This window comes from Schistocerca serialis, chromosome 8 (assembly GCF_023864345.2).
Source record: "Schistocerca serialis cubense isolate TAMUIC-IGC-003099 chromosome 8, iqSchSeri2.2, whole genome shotgun sequence".
NCBI lineage: Eukaryota > Metazoa > Arthropoda > Insecta > Orthoptera > Acrididae > Schistocerca > Schistocerca serialis.
Window position 1 is genome coordinate 454,013,627 of NC_064645.1, and position 24,550 is coordinate 454,038,176.

Genomic DNA, 24,550 nt, shown 5'->3' on the forward strand with positions numbered 1-24,550 from the left:
TTCACCATTATAAGTTTGATTCTCAGACTGTACTTACATTATCCTTTACTTTGTAGAGAAACCAGTATGAGATTGTCTTTTATTTTAATGTGTCTGAACTGACACTCGCTGGCAACATATTTAATTTGTTAATACATCTATTATGATGGAATGCTTCCAAATATTCATTCTTATGACTTTGTAATTTCAGAATTCACATTTGCAAGCTCCTCATTCTAGCATTGTTCCCACACTCAACAGCATAGTTGATGTACTTCAGAATGTTCTTTACTATAAATATTTCCATTCCAGGATTTCAAATATTTTAGTTTTAAAGTCTTGACACACAGGTCCACCTGCATTCCAACATGTACCCCCAATAGCAATAATTCAAATCAAATTATCATTGTATATCGTTCCACCTTAGGTCTGTTTCATTACTACAAATGCAACATATACATTTGTTAAAAACACATGGGGTTCTGATTGCTGATCATTACAGACTGTATGCTCTTGTGTAAAACAACTATTCTGAACTTCAGTTCTATGCATTTTAACCATCATTCTTCCCACAATTTAGTCAATAATTTAAAAGACCAATCAATATTAAGTTTTACATAAATAGGGGACAATTTCCACTTTTTTTAATTCCTATATAGTCACTGGCTGTGACACAGTTTTTGAGATAGTACCTGCTCTGAATATTTGAACAGAATTAGTTCATATGTGATTCTTTGACTGTTTCATAGCATCTTTCCTACTAGGAATTTTCCATTGAATAATGTTAATGGAAATGACATTAATGATTTTGAATTGTTGTATTGTGTTCTCTTCCTTTTATTATGCTACACCATTGTTTAATGCTTTTACCTCCCTTTCCTGGAGTATGGAGTCAGGATATTTCATGCAAATACCCCTAATATTTTTTTTAGTTCAACACAGTTGTAAATTTGTAGCTCTACGGAAGGCAATTCATAACAAGAAATGTCCTAGATCAGTTTCTGAGAGAGAGAGAGAGAGAGAGAGAGAGAGAGAGAGAGAGAGAGAGAGAAGTCTGTAGAAACTCACTGTAAGAAAATAAATCTGCAAGTGTCTTTTTCTCAGCATTGGCGTCACTACCAACAGTGTATCCAGTTGTCTGAGACATCAGTGACAGCCTGTGACCACTGAATAATATAGATTTCAGCCTTACATAGTAATTAATAGAAAATTATTTAAAGCAAGAATCAAAATAGTATGACATATAACCAAATATAGAATATGTTGTCAAAACTTTTAACTCTGATGAAACTGCTACCTATGTTTATGTTCCTGTCTTGTAAATATGTGTACGTAAGTGTGAGGTTATGTAAATAAATATTGTGCTGTATGAAAATAGTTCACACTGACTAAAAATTTTATTAAAAAATAGATAAAACCTTTATTTTGTGTATACAGAAAACCACAACTTCATGCCATCTTGAAAATGCTTACAAACTGAAAATTATCTTTCATAACATTGGTAAATTCTTATCTGGAGATATCTAAACATGCTACCTGCTTTTAAATTGTACTTAGGTTTTTATGCTACAGAACAAATATCACAATAGTTTTCTACAAAAAATAACAATAATGGCAAAACAACAAATGAAATTTTCCTGGGGAGCCATTTGTGATCAAAGTCACAATTTCCAAAATATGCAGCAACAACGTATGGCAGAATTATTTAAATCATAACAACTTATTAATTACTATGTATCACAATTTTCAATGAATACAAAGTTTATGTACAAATATTATTTTTACAGGTATATAAGTACAAGTTTGAGCTACAAGTGATGCTTTCAGTCTGAATAAAACTGGAAGAAAGAGTCAAATATTTCACTCAATATGAAATTAAATAATTTAGTTGAACTGGGAAGCTAAATAAATTAACAATTATATCTGAAAAATTGGTTTTGCACTAAATTAACTAAATTACTTCGCAGATACCAATCAAGTGTGCCACACAAGTTTACTCTCAACTCTCTTTAGATTTGAGATGCTTCAGAATCTGATGTGATATTAGTTTTGTAGCTTCACTTGCATTTGGTATGTAGAACCTGAAAGAAATAAAGAGGCTTTTTACAATGAATATATAAGATGAGTCCTACTACACTTCTGTTTTTATACATGTAAGAATACAATACCATGAAACAGACTTTATAACTTGTCTTCAACAGAAATGAGAAAGAAAATTCTATATTTCTTAATACTGAAAAATAAGGCACAAAGACGTTTTGGTCATGAAAGGGAGAACCTCATTACTATGAATCAATTGGAACAAAAAGAACATCTAATCTAAGCCACGATAAAACATTTGTCTCAGAACATTTAATTTAACAGTGTAATATGACGTGTAAAGAAAAATAAATCTTGAGTGGATGAACCAATTACTTTTTATGTCTAAACAAACATGTTTAGTGTCTCACAGTCCAGGACAAGAACCATGTACCTACACAAAAAAGCACTGCACTGCAATACTGAGCATCACACAAAGCGGTAACAGAAACAGTGAACAACTTCTGGTAGAAAACAACACCCAGTGGCAGTATAACAATGGTCACTGTTGTAGTCTTCAAGGACATGATTTCATATGTTTGTGTATTCAAGAATAAATTATATACATTATCATGCTTTTCTTTAGAAGATGAGTCAACTCAGCAACTTGTCTAGGACATCTTACCATCTACATACTTCCTCTTGTATGTCAGGTAACTGCAGACAGGTGTATCAACAAAACAAAGACTTCCAATACTAAGTGTGCAAATGTGTAACACTACACTTTTTGTCCATATATTGTTCTCTACAAATAAAACTAGATCTGCTTGTTTTCCATGCAAAATACTCACTTCAAATTTCATCTCTACATATTTTATGATGAAGGCATTGTATACAGTTCCTGACTGCCAAACTGTGGATCTGTGTTGAATCCTAAATCTGTCTGCAGTTTCTCACTCAGTGAAGACTGGTGAACATTTTTGATTGTGACACACTCGCTTGATGGATGCATTAAGTTTGGGAATCCTCTTGGTGCTATTCAGTGGGATTGACTAACTGTCTGCAATGGGTTTAACACTGTTCTTTCTTCCATCCAAAATAACAAACATAACAAGTCAGAACTGAAAACTGCGAGTTAGACTTGTGAGGACATCCATACAGCGGTCCCACATTGTTATCAATGCTCATTGATGAGTATGGCACTAATGTGACTGTGATTTAGCATCTGAAATGTTTTCCGTTTCTCTTTCTCAAAATTTCTCATCGTCTGTGCTTAACCTTGATATGTGAGATGGAAAGCGAAAAGGGACCTTTGATTGAAGATGTAAAATTTTCAGTACAAGCAAAACATTTTGTACATGCTCATATCAATTTGAAAGTTGTTTGAACTATATATAAATTTGTTCAGAATTTAATGCTGAACGTAAAAACTACAATAACTCAAAATCCAAAATATTTGACAAGGGGTCCTTTCACTTTCCATTTCACATATAGTGTTTTTGCTGTCCTGATAAGGTTAGTATTTAAATCATATGACTTCCTGATTTGAAGAAAGCTTCTTAATGTGCACCAATATGGCACTAATTTCTTTATAGCTTCCACTATTAGTGTGATCTTACACCCTAAATATGTGGATTATTCTACTATTTCAAAAGTGCAAGCCCAAACTTTGGTTTTAGCAAGTTATTTCATCAGTGTTTTGTTTGTTCTTCAGCCAAACTTTGTACTAAGTAACCTCCACTTTACATTTTACAGTTTTTCTAGGTCTGAAACTATTGATATGAGTGTGTATCACATGAGCAGACCTTAGCATTGTTCCATAGTTGATGGTTTCTGAATACATTCCAATTTTGTGCACAAAATCATTTTTCTTTAGTGTAACACTTAAGAAGTTAATACAATTATTTACTCAGATTTCACTGGTGACTTTGATTTTATCATGCACACTAACAAGTTGTGAATGCATACTAACAATTTTCTCCTCTGTACCACTCAACAGAAACAAGCTGTTAATGATGTAACTGTTTTAGTAAAAGTCTTTGTGCTATTTTATTGAAAACTGACATTCTTTGTTGGCCATATGTTTAAATTGCTCAAAAAATTCTTCCTCAATGTGGTTAATGAGTATATCAGAAAAGGTCCTTGCACTTTCAGTCATATACTGAAATTTCTCTCTCTTTCTTCATTGCTTATCCCACTTAGATGGTAAGAGGCTGCAACTGTTTTCCATCCATTTCATCTTTCTTTATTTCCTGCTTTTGTTTCTAACATCAGTTTTCATAATTATTGTGGACTACTGCCTCTTTCCATGCTCCAATCCCATGGTTTCAGTTTGAATATCTTATACCACCTTAAAATATATACTATGTCTGCCTGTGTATACCTGTCCCTTTTCCCCCCTAAGGTAAGTCTTTCTGCTCCCGGGATTGGAATGACTCCTTACCCTCTCCCTTAAAACCCACATCCTTTCAACCGTGGGTTGCGAAAGCTTGAAATTTGTGTGTGTGTTTTTTATTGTGTCTATCTACCAGTGCTTTCTCGTTCAGTAAGTCACAGAATCTTTGTTTTTTAATATATTTTTCCCATGTGGAATGTTTGAGAGAGAGAGAGAGAGAGAGAGAGAGAGAGAGAGAGAGAGAGAGAGAGAGAGAGAGGGAGAGAGAGAGGGGGGGGGGGGGGTATACAATTGTGAACCAGAATATTATTACCAGCACTTACCATGACACTGAATGCCACCTGGGACTGTTGCAGATAGAAAAAGTGGTAAAAAAAAAGTATATAAGGGGGTTCAAACACAAATGGGCACTCATTATAATGATGAAATACAAATGGGAAAATTCACTGACATATGGGCAGGCCAGTTCTTTTTCTAGAATTATGTAAGTGTCCAGAAACGATTGTCTCATAGATTCTGTTTTATGACAGGGTGAACTATCATGATGATAAAAACAATTGTCATCTCCGAGCTGTTCCTCTACCGTTCACAGTACACAATGCTGTAAAATGCATTCATAACCTTCCACACTTAGCATTTTCCTAAGTGCAATAAAGCAAACTGCACACTAACCACAAAAAACACCACTGTACTGAACACCACATCTTCAGTACTTCACTGCCAGTACTATACACAATGAGAGGTAACATTCTCCTGGCATTCACCAAACCTAAGCCCTTCCATCAAACTGCTAAAGGGTACAGCATGATTCAGCACTCCAAACTACTTTTTTTCAGTCATCCACTATCCAGTGAAGTTGCTCTTTACACCATCTGAAACACTGCTTAGCACTTGACTACAGAAATACAAGCATGTGGCTTGCAAGGAACTACTCAACCACTGTACCACATTCTTTTTGACTCCCTACGCAAAGTCACCGTGATAGCTGAAATGCTGGTAGCAATTTTGGAAGTCATTTGTTATTTCCTACACTAATTTCTTGGAATTTTCTTCGAAACTACCCTCTGCAATGCTCGACAATCCCTATCTGTCAGTATGTGAAGTCTGCTTAGTCTTGATTTAGCTGTGGTTGTTTCATGTTTCCACTCCACAATCACATCAACAGTTCTCTTGGCCAGTGTTAGAAGGGTTGAAATATCCCTGATGGATTTGTCTTTCAGGTGAAATCCAATGATTAGCCGACATTTGAAGTCAATGAGCTCTCCTGGCTGACACATTCCATCTTCTCTAATGACAACACAAAACTCCATATCCCCTTTTATACTGACAGGTTCACTTCCCGTGACATGTAGTGGTCAATTCTTACATGTGAGTCTCCAGATTCTCCCCCCCCCCCCCCCCCCCCCCACACACACACACACACACCAGTACTTCATAGGGAAGAGAACTGCAAGAAAGGGGACAAAAATGTACTGGAAGATCGATAACTAAATGTGTGTAACATATTTACTGCCTAACAAAAAAAGTGATTAACCAATAAGACATGATCAGATGTTAATATTACTTCATACACAAACACACGACTGGTAGGTATGTAAATGATCAGAGGTCCAGTTTTCTGTGACAGGCAGAACAGCCATTAGAGTGAATTAGTGTTCTTCAAGTTTCATGTTTCTACCAGACCTGGTAGAGTCTATAAGTGGCACAAACAGTGTCAGATGTTGAGTGGCCGCTGCAAATAACACAAAGATCATGCCTACCTGTGTGATGCAATGGTGTCAGCATCTGACAGTGTTTGAAAGGGGCCTCACTGAGGTTCTCCATCTGGGTGGCTGGTCAAATCTTATAATATCCACATTTGGTTGCAACAGTGGACTGATGTTTAACTTCAGGGGACATGAGGGCAGGCAGAATCATCATCAGTGTTCCAGATGACCACATCTGACCACAAAAGGGAGGATTGCCATATTGTGCACTGAGTACAATGTAATCACTTGACGTACAGCCTGCCTTCTACAAACAAGTCCACTTCTCGTGACATCTAGTGGTCAGTTCTACATTGAGCGACGAATTGCAGTTCTGCATTACACTGGATGACAACTGTCGGCAAGCACAGTGGTGATTTGGGGGTGAGATCCCTTTGTTTCAATGCTTTTGAGAGGCACAGCAGTATTAGTCCTGGCATCACAGTTTGGGAACCGTAGGGTATTACTTCAGGTCATGGCCGGAAGCAACAGGGAGAACTCTGATGGCACAAAGATATGTGATGGACATTCTACTTCCTCGTGGGTTCTCTCTCTTGCGATAGTAACGCAGTGACATTTTTTGACAGGATGATGCTTATCGTCAAATGGCATGTGTTTCTAAGAACTGTGTGTCTGATGCTGAGGTACCTCAGTGGCCAGCAAGAGTCCCAGATCTGTCCCCAACAGAACACTTGGCACCAGCTTGAAAGTCTACTCCATCCCAGTGACAGTATTGAGGATATGGAGGACTAGTTACAATAGTTGTGAGCCGGCTTGCCGCAGGTTAAGAAACCACAGATTTGTGGTACCTTTCCCAACCATACCAGTATGAATCCAGGCCCGAGAGGGTGAAACATCATACTGATAAGTGGGCTCATAATGCAAAGTTTTTTGTCAATTTGATCTGAGCCTGTATTCACTATAATGGCTTTAAAATAAGTGCTTGTAGGGGGTCACTGTACATCACCTCTGTCTCACAAGATGAAGTACCAAAAGCAATAAAATGACTAAAAAATTCCAACTCTTCTGGCACTGATGGTGTCCCTGCTACAATCTTAAAGAAGTGTGCACCAAATCTAATTGAAATATTCACACACCTGAAGTTATTCCAGAACACAAAAAAAGAAGGAGAAATAATGTAAATAACTACAGGCTCATCACAAGTTCCTCTTGCATTTCAAATGTGTTAGAGAAATTTATATGTAAAGTAAGAGAAAAGCAACCACTCACCCACAGTGGATTGATTCAAAGAGCATGCACACTCTTGTGGCTACGTATGACAAACTTATGAAATTTGTAAATAAAAGCAATATCTTATGCAATGAACAATGCAGATTCAGAACTAAGATATCAACAACAACTGCCACTGAGATCAACAACAACCACCATTTATAAGTGCATCAATTGCATATTAAACCTGATGGACAAGAAACAGGAGTCAACAGATTTGACATGATGGATCATAAAATTCTGCTGTCAAATATGGTATTCAAAGTCTGTCCAACAATTGGCTCAGTTCCTTCCTGTGCAGTCTTAAGCAAGCAGTATGCATCATGCACACAGATGTTACTCAAAAACTATTTCGGAACACTTCTCAGACTATAAACTAATTAAATACACTGCACCCCGAGGATCAGTAATGGGACCCGTTCTCTTCCTTATGTACATAAAAGAGCTAAGTTTAAACTTTGATGCTCATAAAACAATCACATTGGCAGATCTTCGTCTACATCTACATGGATACTCTGCAAATCACATTTAAGTATCTGGCAGATGGTTCATTGAACCACCTTCACAATAACACTCTGTTATTCCACTCTCAAACAGCGCGTGGAAAAAACAAACACCTATATCTTTTCATGCGAGCTCTGATTTCCCTTATCTTATTATGATGGTCATCTCTCCTGATGTAGGTCAGCGTCAACAAAATATTTTCACATTCAGAGGAGAAAGTTGGTGATTGAAATTTAGTGAGAAGATTACACTGCAACAAAAAATGCCCTCTTTTTTAATGACACCCATCCCAAATCCTGTATCATGTCTATGACACACACACACACACACACACCTATTTCGCGATAACAGACAATATCCTGCTCCTCTTCGATTTTTCTCGATGTACTCCATTTTATCCTGTCTGGTAAGGCTCCCAGACCGTGCAGCAGTACTCCAAAAGCGGACAAACAAACATAGTGTAGGCAGTCTCTTTAGCAGAGCTGTTACATTTTCTAAGCATCCTGCTAATAAAACGCAGTTTTTCGTTTGCCTTCCCCACAATATTTTCCACGTGTTCTTTCCAATTTAAGTTGTTCATAATTGTAATTCCTAGGTATTTAAGTTGATTTTATGGCCTTTAGATTAGACTGATTTATTCTGTAACCAAAGGTTAACGGATTCCTTTTAACACACTTGAGGATGACCTCACATTTTTCATTATTTTGGGTCAATTGCCAATTTTCGCATTGTTTAGATATCTTTTCTTAATCATTCTGCAATTTGTTTTTATCTTCTGATGAGTTTAGTAGACAATAAACAACATCATCTGGAAACAACCTAAGATGGCTGTTCAGATTGTCTCCTAAATCATTTATATAGATAAGGAATAGCAGAGGGCCTATAATACTGCTTTGGGGAACACCAGAAATCACTTCTGTTTTAGTTGATGACTTTCTGTCAATTATTATGAACTGTGACCTCTTTGACAGGAAATCACGAATCCAGTCACATAACAGACAATATTCCGTAAGCACGCAATTTCACTACAAGCCGCTTGTGTGGTATAGTACCAAAAGCCTTTTTTGTCAACAGCACTCAACATTTTGTGTTTGTAAAGGGCTAATTGTAATTCACAAGAAAGGTGTACTCTAAATCTGTGTTGAAAGTGTGTCACTAGACTGTTCTCTTCGAGGTAATTCATAATGTTCAAACACAATATATGTTTCAAAATCCTGCTGCATATAAATGTTAATGATATGGGCCGGTAGTTTAGTGGATACTCCTACTACCTTTCTTGAATACTCGTGTGACTTGTGCAGGTTTCCACTCTTTGGGTACTAATCTTCTGTTGACTTAGCGATTGTATGTGATTGATAAGTATGGAGCTATTGCATCAGCGTACTCTGAAAGGAACCTTATTGGTATACAATCTAACCAGAAGACTTGATTTTATTAAGTGATTTAAATTGCTTCAGTATTCTGAGGATATCTACTTCTAAGTTACTCATGTTGGCAGCTGTTCTTGATTCAAATTCTGGACTATTTACATCATCTTCTCTGGTGAAGGAAATTCGAAAGGCTGTGTTTAGTAACTCTGCTTTAGCAGCACTGTCATTGATATTATTTTCATGGCTATCGCGCAGCGAAGGCAATGACTGTGTCTTGCCACTAGCATACTTTACATACAACCAGAATGGCTTTGGATTTTCTGCTGGGCTTTGACATAAAAGCTTCATTGTGGAAACTATAAGAAGCATCTCACATTGATGTCAACATTAAATTTCAAGCTTCTGTAAAAGGTTGCCAATCTTGGAGACTTTGCATTAATTTAAATTTGACATGCTTTTTTCGTTGTTTCTGGCGTTGTTTCTGCAACAGTGTTCTGACCCATTTTGTGTACCAAGGGGGATCAGCTCCATTGTTTGCTCATTTATTTGGTATAAATCTCTCAATTGCTGTCGATACTATTTCTTTGAATTCAAGCCACATCTGGTCTACACTTACACTGTTAATTTGGAAGGAGTGGAGATTGTCTGTCAGGAAGGCATCAAGAGAATTATTATCTGCTTTTTTGAATAGGTATATTTTTTGTTTGCTTTTAGAGGATTTGGCGGTTACAATATTCAGTCTTGCTACAACAACCCTGAGTTCACTAATCCCTATCTCCATTTTGATGCTTGTTATTAGCTCAAGATTATTTGTTGCTAAGAGGTCACGTGTGTTTTCACAACTGTTTACTATTCGCGTGGGCTCATGAACTAACTGCTCGAAATAATTTTCAGAGAATGCATTTACCACAATTTCAGATGATGTTTTATGTGTACCTCCAGATTTAAACATGTTGTTTTGCCAACGTATCGAGGGTAAATTAAAGTCACCACCAACTACAATTGTATGAGTTGGGTATGTGTTTGAAATTACATGCAAGTTTTCTTTGAACCTTTCAGCAACTGTATCATCTGAGTTGGGAGGTCAGAAAAAGAATCCAATTATTATCTTAGTCCAGTTGCCAAGAATGACCTCTGCCCATACTAACTTGCAGCAATTATCTGCTTCAATTTCACTAGAAGATAAAACTACTTCTAACAGCAATAAACATGCCACCGCCAAATGTACTTAGCCTATCCTTTTGGTATACTGTTCAGTTCTTTGGAAAAATTTCAGTTGAACTTATCTCCAGCTTTAGCCAGCTTTCAGTCCCTATAATGATTTGAGCATCTGTGCTTTCTATTAGCACTTGGAGCTCTGGTACCTTCCCAACATAGCTACAACAGTTTACAAGTGTTATACTGATGGTTCCTAGATACACATTCTTCCTGTATTTGACCTGCTCCCTTTGAGACTGAAGCCTTTTTTGAATGTCCACAAGACCCACTAACATAAAAAACCGCCCAGTCCACACCACACAGGCTCTGCAACCTGTGTAGCCACCTCCTGCATGTAATGGGCTACTGACCTATTCAGTGCAACCTGAAACCCAACCACACTATGGCGCAAGTCAAAGAATCTGGAGCCTAGACAGTCGCAGAACCATCTGAGCCTCTGATTCAGACCCTCCATTTGGCTCTGCACCAAAGGTCTGAAATCTGTCCGGTCGATTATGCTGCAAATGATGAGCTCTGCTTTCATTTTGCAAGCAAGACTGGCAGCCTTTGCCACAAAAAAGAGGTTCAAATGGCTCTGAGCACTATGGGACTTAACAACTGAGGTCATCAGTCCCCTAGAACTTAGAACTACTTAAACCTAACTAACCTAAGGACGTCACACACATCCATGCCCAAGGCAGGGTTCGAACCTGCGACTGTAGCGGTCGCTCGGTTCCAGACTGAAGCACCTAGAACCACTCGACCACAGCGGCCGGCAGCCATTTGACATGCCAATTCTATTAGAAGGGGGAAAAAAGAAGAATCAGTAAACACTGACACAAAATAGCAACTGGTCACAGAATAATCAGCTTGTAATAAATAGTAAAAAAAACTATTGCTCTGAAGTTCCACAATGCTCCAAACATGGGTAAGTATATCTCATTTATCTCCATCAATAATGAACAAGTTGCTAACAGTGTGGAAACCAAATTCTTAGGACTATGGCCGCAAAGCACTGTAAAATGGAAGAAATATATTGAAAATCTTAACGCAAAACTGAGCAAGGCATGGTACCTTCTTTGCTCACTAAAATCCTGCTGTAGCGAGAAAACACTAATGAACGCATACCATGCCTACTCTCATTCTTGCATTACATCAGGGTCACTTCCTGGAGAAACCCTACAGTAGCTAGCAGCATTTTCCAACTGTGAAAAAGGTCCATTAGAATCATGTCTGGATGCAAACCTAAAGACTCATGTAAACCTGTATTTAAAATTTCTGGTATTACTCATTTACCATGTGTCTACATTATGGAAACCCTTATATTCTTTAAAATAAATATGACAGATAACAACTCCAGATTCTAAAAAACTGTGGTATTCATGATCACTTTGTCAGACAAAACAAATACTTACATATGGCCCAAATTAACACGTCCCTGCGATAAAATGGTACTTCCCAAGTAGGATTTTGCAACAAACTTCCCAGAACCATAAAAGAAATTACCAAGGTTAAAACATTCAGAAAATCTTTAAAGACATATTTAGAGTATCACAACTTCTACTCCACTGAAGAATACATAAATCTGTAAGTTTACCATAGAAATAACTTAATGTATGTGGTGTGTTATTTTAATCTGAAACAATTATGCATAGAAATCACTTTCACGTGGATACTCTAAACTGACTTCTCCAAAGTTTTATGCATAAGATGTTTTGTAGACAGCACGACCACTAAAATACATTCTACAATAACTGCAGCATATAATAATGTCTCTTGACTGTCCTCTGCACCAAAGTAGCAGGTAAAGAGTATCGGTTCAGCCTTCCAAATCACTTAGATAATCTCTCCTAAATTCAACAATTTCATACACCACAAACAGAATCTTACTCATCAGTTCACATAGATCAACCAGTTTCATCATAAAGTATTTCTTCCATTTCTATCTGTATTTTTGCACTCTGCTTTGCATATTTTTTCAGCCCTGCTGTGCCCTTTTACTTTCTTCTCCTTTCTTGATTTCATTTCATTCTGTGTTCTCATACAGTAATATCCTACAGTTTCAGAAATTTGAGTATTATGCATCATTCTTCACTAACTGAATTCCATTCTGTCATGTACACCCCTCCCATCTATTTTTTTTAAATGTGCCAATATTACCTACTGAGAAAAAAGTTCAAATCCTGAAAGGCTGGGAGACTGACCCTTTACAATGTTTAAACTGGCTTTGCAGCCTGCCTGTAATAGAAAGTATATCAATGTTCTTGTAAGCATATAAGACAGTACTTTGTCGTTTACTAGAATTCACCTTCAGTTGAAGCACTTTACTGCAGACATTATTGTAGTCAGTCATGGAGGATGTGAATGTGTGTGTGTGTGTGTGTGTGTGTGTGTGTGTGTGTGTGTGTGTGAGGGGGGGGGGCTCGCACTCAGCTCTAACATCAACCTAAACCTTAAAGAAGTATTTGTATGACAGTGTTCACATGAAAATTGAAACCGAAGAGGTGGTGTTCTTAACTTACTTGTCCATATCAGAGATGATAAGGCCATCACCCTCAGGAACTCCGTACTTGAAGGTAATTACTTCAGGATGTTTCTTTTTGGAAGTTATCTTCACTATTGCAGACAATGGACGACGCACCGCAATGTGTGCAAGCCCCTTACGTTCAGGTATGTCTCGCAGAACATATATATGACTGTCAGTGACCAGCAAATGACTGTAAACAAGAGACAAAAATTGTGTTAATAAAAAATAGCATAAAACTAGACATCAAATTTATTATATCCTTTTGGAAAAGTTGTTAATATCATACACCATTAGGAATAAATGCAGGTGTGCCAAAGGATTAAATGGAATTGTTTCAAAGTGAAATAGTAGGTATCACACCATTAATTGACATTCCATACATGATATCAACACATTTTGCCATTCATTAGGTGACAGGAGATGCCACCTTCAAGTCCAGCCAGCTACAAAAGGATATACTGTGCCATGAATGCACAGTTATTCATTAATTCAGAATAGCAGTATGCAGGTAAGTGGAATACTTCTTGTAGGGGTGTTCAAATGTGCAATTAGGCAGATTCATTATAAAGAGGCTAAACTGTGTCCCCCATAAAGCACACTAGCCTTGTTCATGTGTTATGTAGACACAACCATCACACAGTGCTCGAAGCAGTACATGACCGAAGCTATGCTTCATTGACTTCAGGGTTTGGTAGCCCCAGACAGATGAAGACTACACTAGAGAGGACTTCAGGATTATGTAACAGACTCTAAATGAGTTAAATTCACCGTAGCAGGGATGTCACATTGCAACGTAAGCAAGCTCTTAGAGACTTGTAATACGTGGAATTCAAAAACAAATTTTGCTTCTGCCACAAAGAATGTGTATGGACCAATAAATCCTCTTTCGATGCTCACTGGCCAATTCCAAAAGTCATAATTTATTATTAAGTACCACACAACTCAAAAACCTGGTGTAATGATGTAAGGTACAATTCTGTACAGTACAAAGTCATCCCTTGGTAGGCCACAAATAAACAGTTTTTACTACTGCATTTACTCAAGTTCTGCAAATATATTTTCTGTTGTTTAACACAAACATATGCTACATGTTTCTAAAGAAAAAGACATACACAATTATCTTGCCCTCCTTCTCTGAAGGTATGCTCTTGGAATTTCAACTGTGATACTCAACGCCTTTCTTGTAGCAACTGGCACTGGAGTTCATCGAGTGTCTCCATTACGCTTTCACAGTTACTAAACGATTCTACAACAGTATGAGTTGCTCGTTGATGGATATTCTGTATCTCTTTTGTTAATCCTACTATGCAAGGGTCCCAGACCGACAAGATATACTACAGATTCAGTCAAGCCAGTGTTCTGTAAGTCATTTCTTGCATAGATGAATTTAATTACATTAAGTTTTTTCCAATGAACCTCAGCCTTGCATCTACTAAGGGAAACCTCACGTTGGAATGTCAACAATATTAGCAAAAGAATAGATTGCTACTCGTGATAAAAATGACCCATCGAGTTGTATACGCGCACAACAAAAAGACTTTTCCACATTACAGCTTTTGGCCAAAGTTCTCAGAGAAGAAGGCTTTGGCCTTTCCTTGTTCCCGTCTGCAACTCGGTCAGTCATCTTTATGGTGAGTAGCAATCTATCTTCTTCCTAATATTGTTGATATTTTGGACTTGCATCAGCTTTTCCTTCAATCTGTTTTATGAATTTGGTATTTATCACGCCACTAAGCCATCCTTGATATACAGTATTAAACAAAATCAGCATGTGATAGAAATATAGATTAAGTAGATGTATACAACACACAAGTAAATATTACTGAATACACTTCACATGACACAGTTTTAAGTTTGCACATTTGTCATTATGTTCATATTAAATTGAATGACATATTCAGTGTCCAAAAACAGCTACAAGCTAAGCTGACATATTATGCCAAAATTTGAATAAGTCTTGTATACTGTATACAGTTTCTGAATACAGTAATAACTGGAATATACCAAAAGGAAATTAGACCTCTGGTTTATTTAGTTAGTTGATTAGTTCTTCCCGCTGATCTTCATATTCAGAGCATGGGAGTTACAAATCCAATAGATTTGTCAATGCAGTCTCATTGGGAAACATTCGCAACACCAATTCTGCGAGTATGAGCTGAGATACATTTTTTGATTAAACCCAATTCTTGTTATCTTTATGATGAGTTGCCTGTTCATCCCATCGTCAGTGAACCAAGATTTGACAGGAATTGCTGGAACATAACATACCACTTGCCTTCAATAGCATGAAGTATTTAAAAGTTCTTTTTATAATGTCCTCAAGATTTGTTTTTCACACACGATGCAAGACAGTACTTTGGAATTGTAGTATGTCTGAAAACTCCTACATTTGAAGTGTTTCTTGCCAAGTGGTTGACCTGTTCATTAAAAACTATTCAAGTATGAACTGAAATCCACAAAAAGATCAAAGGTTTTCTCTATCATTAACTTCCACTGTCTCATGTCTGCTACATAACAGTTTATTTCAGCACTCCACTTTACTTTTTCTATTGACTATCCTGCAGAATCTGAATAAATTATAATTAACAATTGCAGGTATCCAGTATGTTCGCCAAAAGTCGGTGCTTCTTTTATAATCATAGTATCTAACATAATACAGAATTTATACTGGGAAGGTAACAATGGTGTATCTAGTTTAATTTGAGATAAAAAATTTCACAAACAACAACTTGAAATTTATTTTCAGATACAACTAAATTTTGGGGATGTTTAGAGATTTATGATTGTTCTATTAGTTGTTGTTGTGGTCTTCACTCTGAAGACTGGTTTGATGCAGCTGTCCATGTCACTACATCCTGTACAAGCCACTTCGTCTCCGAATAACTACTGCAACCTACATTCTCCTGAAACTGCTTACTGTATTCGTCTCTTGTTCTCCTTCTATAATTTTTGCTCCTCACCCACACTCTCTTCCATTACCAAACAGACGATCCCATGATGTCTCGTGATGTGTCACTCCCTTCTTTTAGTCCAATAATGCACAAATTTCTTTTTCCCTCACTTGTTATTCAACGCACCCATAAAATTTTCAGTATTCTTCTGTCACACCACATTTCAAATTTTCTCTTCTCTTCTTGTCTTAACTGCTTATCATCCACGTCTCACTTCCATACAAGCTACACCCCATGCAAATACCTTCAGCAAATTCTTCCTGACACTTAAATTTATATTTGACATCAAGATTTTTTTCCCCTTTTTTTACACTTTTCTTGTCATTGTCAGTCTGCAGTTTATATCTTCTTTATCATACCTAAAATACAAAGAGTCTCATTGCCTTAATTTCACTTTGTTGATATTCACCTTTTTCAAGACACTATCCATTCTGTACAACAGCTCTTCCAAACCCTTTGCAGTCTACAACAGAATTACAATCACACCAGCAAACTTCAAAGTTTTTATTTCTTCTCTCTGAACTTTTATTCCCTCTCAAAACTTCTCCTTGGTTTCCTTTACTGCCTGCTCAATGTATAGACTGGATAACATGGGGGATAGGTTACAATCCTGCCTCACTTCATTCTCAACTATTGCTTCACTTTCATGCCCTTCGACTCTTTATAACTACAATCTGGTTCCTGTATTTTATCATTGCTACCAATAAGTCACAGGTTCGGTATAGCTTCATGAGTTCCCACATTTCCCCATGACCAGCTTCTACCAATTTATCCAGTCTTCTGTAAACAATTTGTGTCAGTACTTTACACTCATGATTCATCAAACTGAAGGTCTGGTGATGTTCACACCTGTCTTCTCTGGAATAGGAACTATTACAACCTTCTTAAAGTCTGGGGGTATTTCTCCTCTCAAATATCTCACACACAAGCTGGAACAGTTTTGCCATGGCTGGCTCTTCCAATGGTACCAATAATTCTGAGGGAATGTCATTTACTCCAGGGGACTTGTTTTGACTTTGGTCTTTCAGTGGTCTGTCAAATTTTTCTGACAGTATCATCTCTTTCATCTCGTCGTTTACTTCCTCTTCTCTGCCTACATACTGTCTTCAAGTTTCGTTTCCCTTATATAGATGTTCTATGTTCCTTCCCCTTTCATCCTTCCTTTCTTTCCTTGGTATCGGCTTTTCTATGAGTTCTTGATATTCATATAGCTGCTTTAGTTTTCTCTAAATGTCTCTTTCGTTACCCTATATGTAGACTCTATCTTCCCCTGGTCACGTACACTTCTACAGCCTTCCATTTCTTGTCTAGCCATTTATGCTTTGTTAGTTTGTGTTTCCCACCATTCTCATTAATCTCATTAACATTTAAATAGTTGATAATTGCAACAAAGCACTTCTATTAACTTCTGGTGGTTTGGTTTCACAGTCACATAACATTTTGTAAAAGGCATCATAGTCAACTTGAATCTAAAAGTTATTTATTTGCACTATTGCAATTTTGGCAGTATTGGTCATTATCAGGCAGTACATTACAAAACATGAAAAAAAATTAACAGTATGTATATACATAATGGCACTAACATCATATCGTGCATACGACAGTTATAGTACTGAAAAATGTCAAAAGTAACACATTACTTACACTGTGCTGTAACCCATGTCAGAATATAAAAATAATCTTTTTTGGTGATGCTGAGCAACAGTCATACAATAATTTTTAACGAACACATTGTCATTTGATTGTATTGTTGTTTATTTAATTACGATCCATGTTTTGGCCTTTTATGCTGTTTTCAAGTGATTGGGTTTATGTCATTAGCGTATATTGCAGAACATAAAGCTCAAAATATTCGCTCCCCATGAAATGCCAGATGTAAAATCATTAAAAACTTGCAAAAGGATCAATAAATAATAGTGGGAACACATTATATTTTTCAGGTTTACGTTGGTATATAAAAGATGAATGCATGTGCTTGAGTTATAATGATAGACATGTGTTCATCTTTTATATTCCAAAGCAAACCTGTTTTTACTAAATATGAAATGCTCCCACTATTATTTAACGATCTTTTTACGAGATGATTATTTTACGTCTGACATTTTGTGGGAACGAATACTTTTCTTTATTTATGGCCAATTTTGAGCTTGATGTCCTGCACTATATGTTAATGACATAAACTCAGCCACTTGAAAATGGCACAAAGGGCCAAAACATGGGTCGTAATTAAACAACAATACAGTCAAATGGTGATGTGTTCATTTAAAGAAATCTTCTGACTCATATACATGTCATCATGATATATGTTTCTTGAGTCTTTTAACTGTAAGAATGCATCTACATTACATGAGCATTGAGACTATATACATCAAGATAATGGGAAACTACGTATATTGCTACCACTGTTAACATCAGTAACATGAAACCCGCGAAATCGTTATTTATGTACACTGTTTACATGCCAACTTAGTTGGTTGGCGTGAAGACACATTCTAGGTGTTTTCTTTTTTCTTTTTTTCCTTTTCTTTTTCTTTTTCCTCATCACAGATTGCACATTCCAGAGCAAACACTTGTTACCTGAGTACCTTAACTACACTCTTACATTAGTCGACAGAGCTAGTCATTATACAGCATGATTCAGGAAGAATGTCACATAATTTGTGAGGTGATTCTGCATGTGAGAATCAACTGAAAACGTCCTATGAAGATGTGCCTGATTTTCGATTGTTATGGAACTGGAGCAAATTGAAGACTACACATGTCCATGAATGAATATGACGACAAGTGTGAATATTACATACCGAAATGCTGTGTAGGCACTGTGGTGGGCAGTATAATGGTCGGACAGATGACTGATCAATCCTACAATTGGTGTTTGAAAGGCCCCCACCCATCTCGAAGCACTTGTCAATACACTGGAGGGTGTGTTGCGTTGCACATCAAACATGGTCTTGATGGACTTTAATACTGGCAACAGCATGGGTGATGGGGGCAACAAGTTCTTCCTATGTATCGAACTTCGTAGTACACACATCCCCCTTCAATCAGCCCCATAAACTCAAGTCTAATGGGATTAGGTCATCTGGGAGATCTGTTAGAGCATCAAGCATCTCTATTCCCCCCACTCCCACATACAGTGTTAGGCATGTTTTGTGAGGAACTCTTTCATCAACGGAGCTGGCTTGATTGATAGATTCCAACTACGTCATCCACATGAAGCATGGTAAGGAAACAGAAGACTGACACAGGTGTAAAGAACCTGGTTGTTCAATGTTTTGCTCTTGCTCACACATATCTATACGCTTATCTTTTGTCAGCTAATTTTTGTGTGAATCCAGCAGTTCTTGATCATTACCATCATTCATTTGCAAAAATACAACTTTCACACATGGGTCAAAATTAATTAGAGTCACAAGAGGATGAGCTGGTGCCTTGTCAATTAATAGGATCACTTTATATGGGATTTGTTTTAAATGGCAATAATGTTTGACTCGAGGTATGATGTGACAACCAAATCAGTCCTCAAAAAGAGAAGCTGTCATCCAAGCTTTATCATTTGACTTCCAAATCACTGGCAATAGAGCATTAAATGTAGTTTTTAAAGTTGTTGAATCTTCTGAGCGATAAATTAAGGAAGCTTTTAATTCACAATCACCGGCTGCATTAACAGCAACCATCACTGTCAGTCAATCTTCGGCAGCTGTGGAACCTGGAAAGATTTTCTCTTTATGTGCAATAAAACTTCTTTTAGACGTCTTATAGAACAGATCAGTTTCATCTATGTTGAATATGATTTGGCTGGTATAGAAACCTTCTTCTGTCAATGCAGTGAGTTTCTCTGGATAGAGCAACACAATCTCTCTATCAGCACTTTGTGGCTCTCCACTTTCTGGGATTCTATGCCAATTATGATGGCTTCTGAATGTGCTAAACTAACCATCACTAGTTTTAAACATTTCTTCTGTGCCCACCTCTCCAGCTTCTTCCTTCAGTCTCTCAAAAATTTCTTTAGCTTGAGATCTCACCGTTTTCTGATCAACGCGATAATTTTTCACACTTCCTTCACTATCTAAATCATTATTTTAACGTTGTTTCCATCTGAGCACTAATACCATGATATTTACAAATGATACTTGAGTTTGAGGATTGAGCATTTTTTACAGTTTCAAAATTTTTTCTTTACCTTGTATGATTTCAATCAGAAGACTGAAATGACAACTGCACACTTGATAGGAGGCCTCAGTTCAATTGAAAAAGGATTGAAAGTTTTAGAAAAAATAGCTTCCAATAAAATGTGCATTTCAGATACAAAATGGGAATAAAACATTAGTGTGCTATGAGGACTCTTTGTGTGAGAAGAAAAAATGTATGACTCATCAGACAACACTGTTAGATTTTACGAAGCCTTCTACATCACAATAACTTGGATTTAAATTGTTGCAACGCGTAACACTCTATTGTAATATAATTTCTTATATTGTTGAACATTGCATAAAAGATTTTTCTTCTAAATTACATTGTTTGCTTTAGTCTCTGGCCCAACTGAACTTAATTTGTATGTATTTACAAACAAAACTGAACCCCAATTTAATGTGAATTTGACTTACATTGATATTGCTTTGTCCCAAATATTGTGTAAGTCTGGGTTATTACTGTACATTTTTACAAATAAAAGACTCAACATACACACACAATATATCAGAAGATTTGTAGGTTTTCATATGTGCTAAAGCACAGTGTAAGTAATGTATCAACAAAAATGTTAGTTTTGGCATTTTCTGGTAATATAACTACTGTATGCATGGCATGATGTTAGTGCCATTGTGGAGACACTCTCTGTTCATTATTTCTTTATGTTTTGCAGTATACCACTTAATAATGCCCATATGGCTGAAACTGCAGAAGTGAAAATAAATAACTTCTACAGTCAAAGGTGACTATGATGTCTTTTACACAAAGTACTTGTACATTACTAATAGGTAACAGATAAGGAGCTCAAAAGTATATTACAAGACAAGTTGTCTGTGTAAATTTATGAATTATTCAATAATGACAATATTATGAAAAGGATAGATTGCGACTCACCATATAGTGGAAATGCTAAGTAGACATACACACACACACACGTGCCTGTCACATATCTGTGTGTGTGTGTGTGTGTGTGTGTGTGTGTGTGTGTGTGTGGGCGCGCGCGGTGCACGCGTGCGTGTGGACGCACACTCATGCCTGTCAAAGGATTTCTTCAAAAGCTGGCAAAGTTTTTGTTCCCTTTTCTGTGTCCCTATCAAACGTCAACACCTCTGGTATTCGGTGAGCAGTTTCCTTTATTTCTTAATAATTTTCCAAATTTCTTAGAAGAAATTGCTCACCTAAGAACTTTGTTGAGATTTTTAAAGGCATATCCACTGAGTGAGGCTGCTCTCAGTCATTTAACACTTTAGAGCAACAGTATGAGGAAGAGCCTTTAATTTCTAAACATAACTGTGCCTACACTCAGGCATTTTACTTCACTGATTATGTGATTGAAATTTCTGATTAAATTACAATTCATCAATTTTTCAAATTTTGTCATCTTAAGGCTACGAGGGCCCATTTTGCAAAGCCTTGAGAGCTGTTTGTGAACTCCATGGGGAAACACTACCTAAGGACAACAGTACATTATCAGAGCAGCTTGTAATAGATACTGTTAACTGCACATTGACAATTGGGATGGGGAGGTATCTATCAACATGCAACTATTTATTTTATCCAAAGATGTATAAATGCCTTGACATTTTGTTGCAACAACTTGGACAACAGTAAAAGTTTAATAAATTTATCAATCAAGAACAAAATGCATCTCCAGCTCACTACTGTCAAAATATCATGTTTACTTCTGAAAAACTATAAGGGCACTCCACAGTTTTACATCATAGCCCCTAAAGCTACAGCTTTTGCATTTTTCTTAACTACTTTCATGTAAAATACAGATACATATTCAAAATATAACAATGATGCTGTACACAGAAGGAAATGGTGATGACGAACACATTGCTTAAAATGAATATTTTTCAGCATATAATGTTTGTGTAGAACAGAGCTTCTCAGAAATTAAATGTTACCTTTCATACATGTAGCCATTGACTTTCACTTCATGACATTTAAAAGACTCAATTACTTCTGGCTTCTTGAGCCATGTAGAAATAGAAACCACATCTTGTTCCTCCACGTCCTCCGAATATACCTCTGCTGTTCCCTCTGAAAGTACAAGTTCAAATGAACGTCAGGCAGAAATCTACATTTTTCACAGCATTCTGTATTTGCTATTCAAAATATGGTATGCACAGGAAGAGGGACTAAAACAAACATCATAATGAACAATTCGCCAAAGAACATGAACACACCAAACTTCTGCCATTACTGACATATGTGTACTTCTTTCACTAGCCGATAAGTAAAAAGAAAACTGACTACGCTAATTCAATAGAACAGCCTTGCAAACCTCCAGATGATTTGATCACACCAATGCCTGCAATAACATGATCAGATGTTGGTGTAAAAAGGAGACTATGTACACTAAATCAGAGTGTTTTTTAAAAGGGTGCTTATAATCTGAATAATCCTCCTTAAAAATAAAATATTGTGAAGCCAAAAAAAGTAAAGCTGTCAATATGAAGGTTGTCTTGAACATCGCAGTGCTTTACTAAGCATTATTGTGTTGGATGTGGTACATCCTTTCCTGCCTTCCCCTCTCAAGCCAACTTCCCCCAGCTGTTATAAGACAGACACTTTTCACATACATAATTCTTGCCATATGCGAAACAAGTAATAAGTGACAGAAAAAAATCTTACGACCAACTGGGAATTGAATTCTAGACCTTTGGATTTGTAGTCTTACACTTACCAACAGAGTTATATTTTTTCATATTGACAGAGAAATGTTATCAGCACACTGTTCTCAGCTTTTAATAATAGCTGTCTCTGTAGGACAGTTGAATGTTTAACACTGCATTTTTAAAATCCTTGCTAGTCTTGTGACTAGGTGGTTACATGATCTTCATCATTTATTTAAACTGCCACACTGTGGTTCACATACTTGTATCAAACATACAATATACTTTGGGCTCTGGTTTACTTCCTGCATTAACTTGATTGCAATTATAAAACACACAACCATGGCAAAGAACATGTACAGTGACGAGCCAAAACTTTGTAATCACTGCCCACTGCAGGACTGAATATCGCCTGATGATGATGTGGGCATGACATGCAGTAAGGAAATTATACAAACAGAGCAGAGGTGAATGGGGGATCATTCTAGTGACAATACGGGCCACAAATGTGGAAATCCAGTGACATAAGCGACTTTGGCAACAGACAGATTGTTACAGCCCAGAGACTGGGAATGACCATCTTGGAAATGGTGACCTAGTTGGCTGTTTAAATGTGTACTACTGTTGTGAATGTCTATGGAATATGTTTGAAGAACAGTAATCCTCCACGAATAGGTGACAAGGTGTCGGATGTCTATGACTTTTCATAGAACATGGAAATCAAGAGTGGACTAGATCTGTACAGCATGGTGGGCAGCAATATGAGGAAGATCCGACAACAGAGTACAATGCCAGTGCAGGTAGGAGCGCACCACTCACAGTACATTGCTGAACAAGGGGGTCTGCAGCAAATGACACCTACAAGTTCCCAGTAAAATTGTCAGCTGTGATTGCAGTGGGCACAGGATCTTTGAGGTTGGCCTACGGATCAACGGAAACATGCCACCTGGTTAGAAAAATCACACCTAATGTTACACCAGGTTGATGGTAGTACCCAGATAAAGCAACATCCAGGCAAACAGCTGCTCAAAACATGTGCTGTGCACCATGCCATGATGCAGGCTGGCGGAGGCAGAATTATGCTACGAGCAACATTTACCTGGGGTTCTGTGGGATCAGTGGTAGTAATCGAAGACACCATGACAGCTGTGGATTATATGCACATTACTGCCGGGAACCTGTGACCCTTCACACCTCGTGTCTTCCCCGATGGTGACGGCATCTTCCAGAGGGGTAACTGTAATTGTGTTACAGTGATTTGAGGAGCATGATAGTGAACTCACATTAATGTTTTAGCAACCAAGTTTGTTTGATCTTAACCAGATGGAACACAAAACTTCCTGTCTGTTTAAAACTGTGTGCAGGACCACGACTCAAACTCGGGACCTTTGCCTTTCGCAGGCAGGAGCTTTATCGTCTGAGCTACCCGAGCGTGACTCATGACCTATCCTCATGACTTTAATTCTGGAGTAACTCATCTCCTACCTTCCAAACTTCATAAAAGCTCTCCTGTAAAATTGCAACTTTCATATAAGTGCAAATTCTGCTGCAGGGTGGAAATTTATCCTGGAAACATCCTCCAGGCTGTGGCTAAGCCAAACCTCTGCAATATACTTTCTTCCACGAGAGCTAATCTTGAGTTTCACAGCAGAGCTTCTGTGAAGTTTGAAGGTAGAAGACGAGGTACTGGTGGAAGTAAAGATGCGAGAACGGGTCATGAGTAGCTCAGATGGCAGAGCACTTGCCCACGAAAGGCAAAGGTCCCGAGTTTGAGTCTTGGGGCAAACAGGTTTAATCTGTCAGAAAGTTTCATGTCAGCAC

General features: G+C 37.3%; 1 protein-coding gene across 1 annotated transcript in view; it reads right to left on the bottom strand.

Moving 5' to 3' along the window:
- Positions 1-1,404: 1,404 nt before the first annotated feature.
- LOC126416733 (TBC1 domain family member 23) overlaps positions 1,405-24,550 on the bottom strand; it is a 229,456-nt gene continuing 206,310 nt past the window's right edge. Inside the window, exons 11-13 of the mRNA XM_050084556.1 lie at positions 22,019-22,154; positions 12,962-13,156; positions 1,405-2,060 (exon numbers count right to left, since the gene is read on the bottom strand). Coding sequence (XP_049940513.1) covers positions 1,979-2,060; positions 12,962-13,156; positions 22,019-22,154 — 413 coding nt within the window. The 3' untranslated portion in view covers positions 1,405-1,978. The remainder of the gene's footprint in view (positions 2,061-12,961; positions 13,157-22,018; positions 22,155-24,550) is intronic.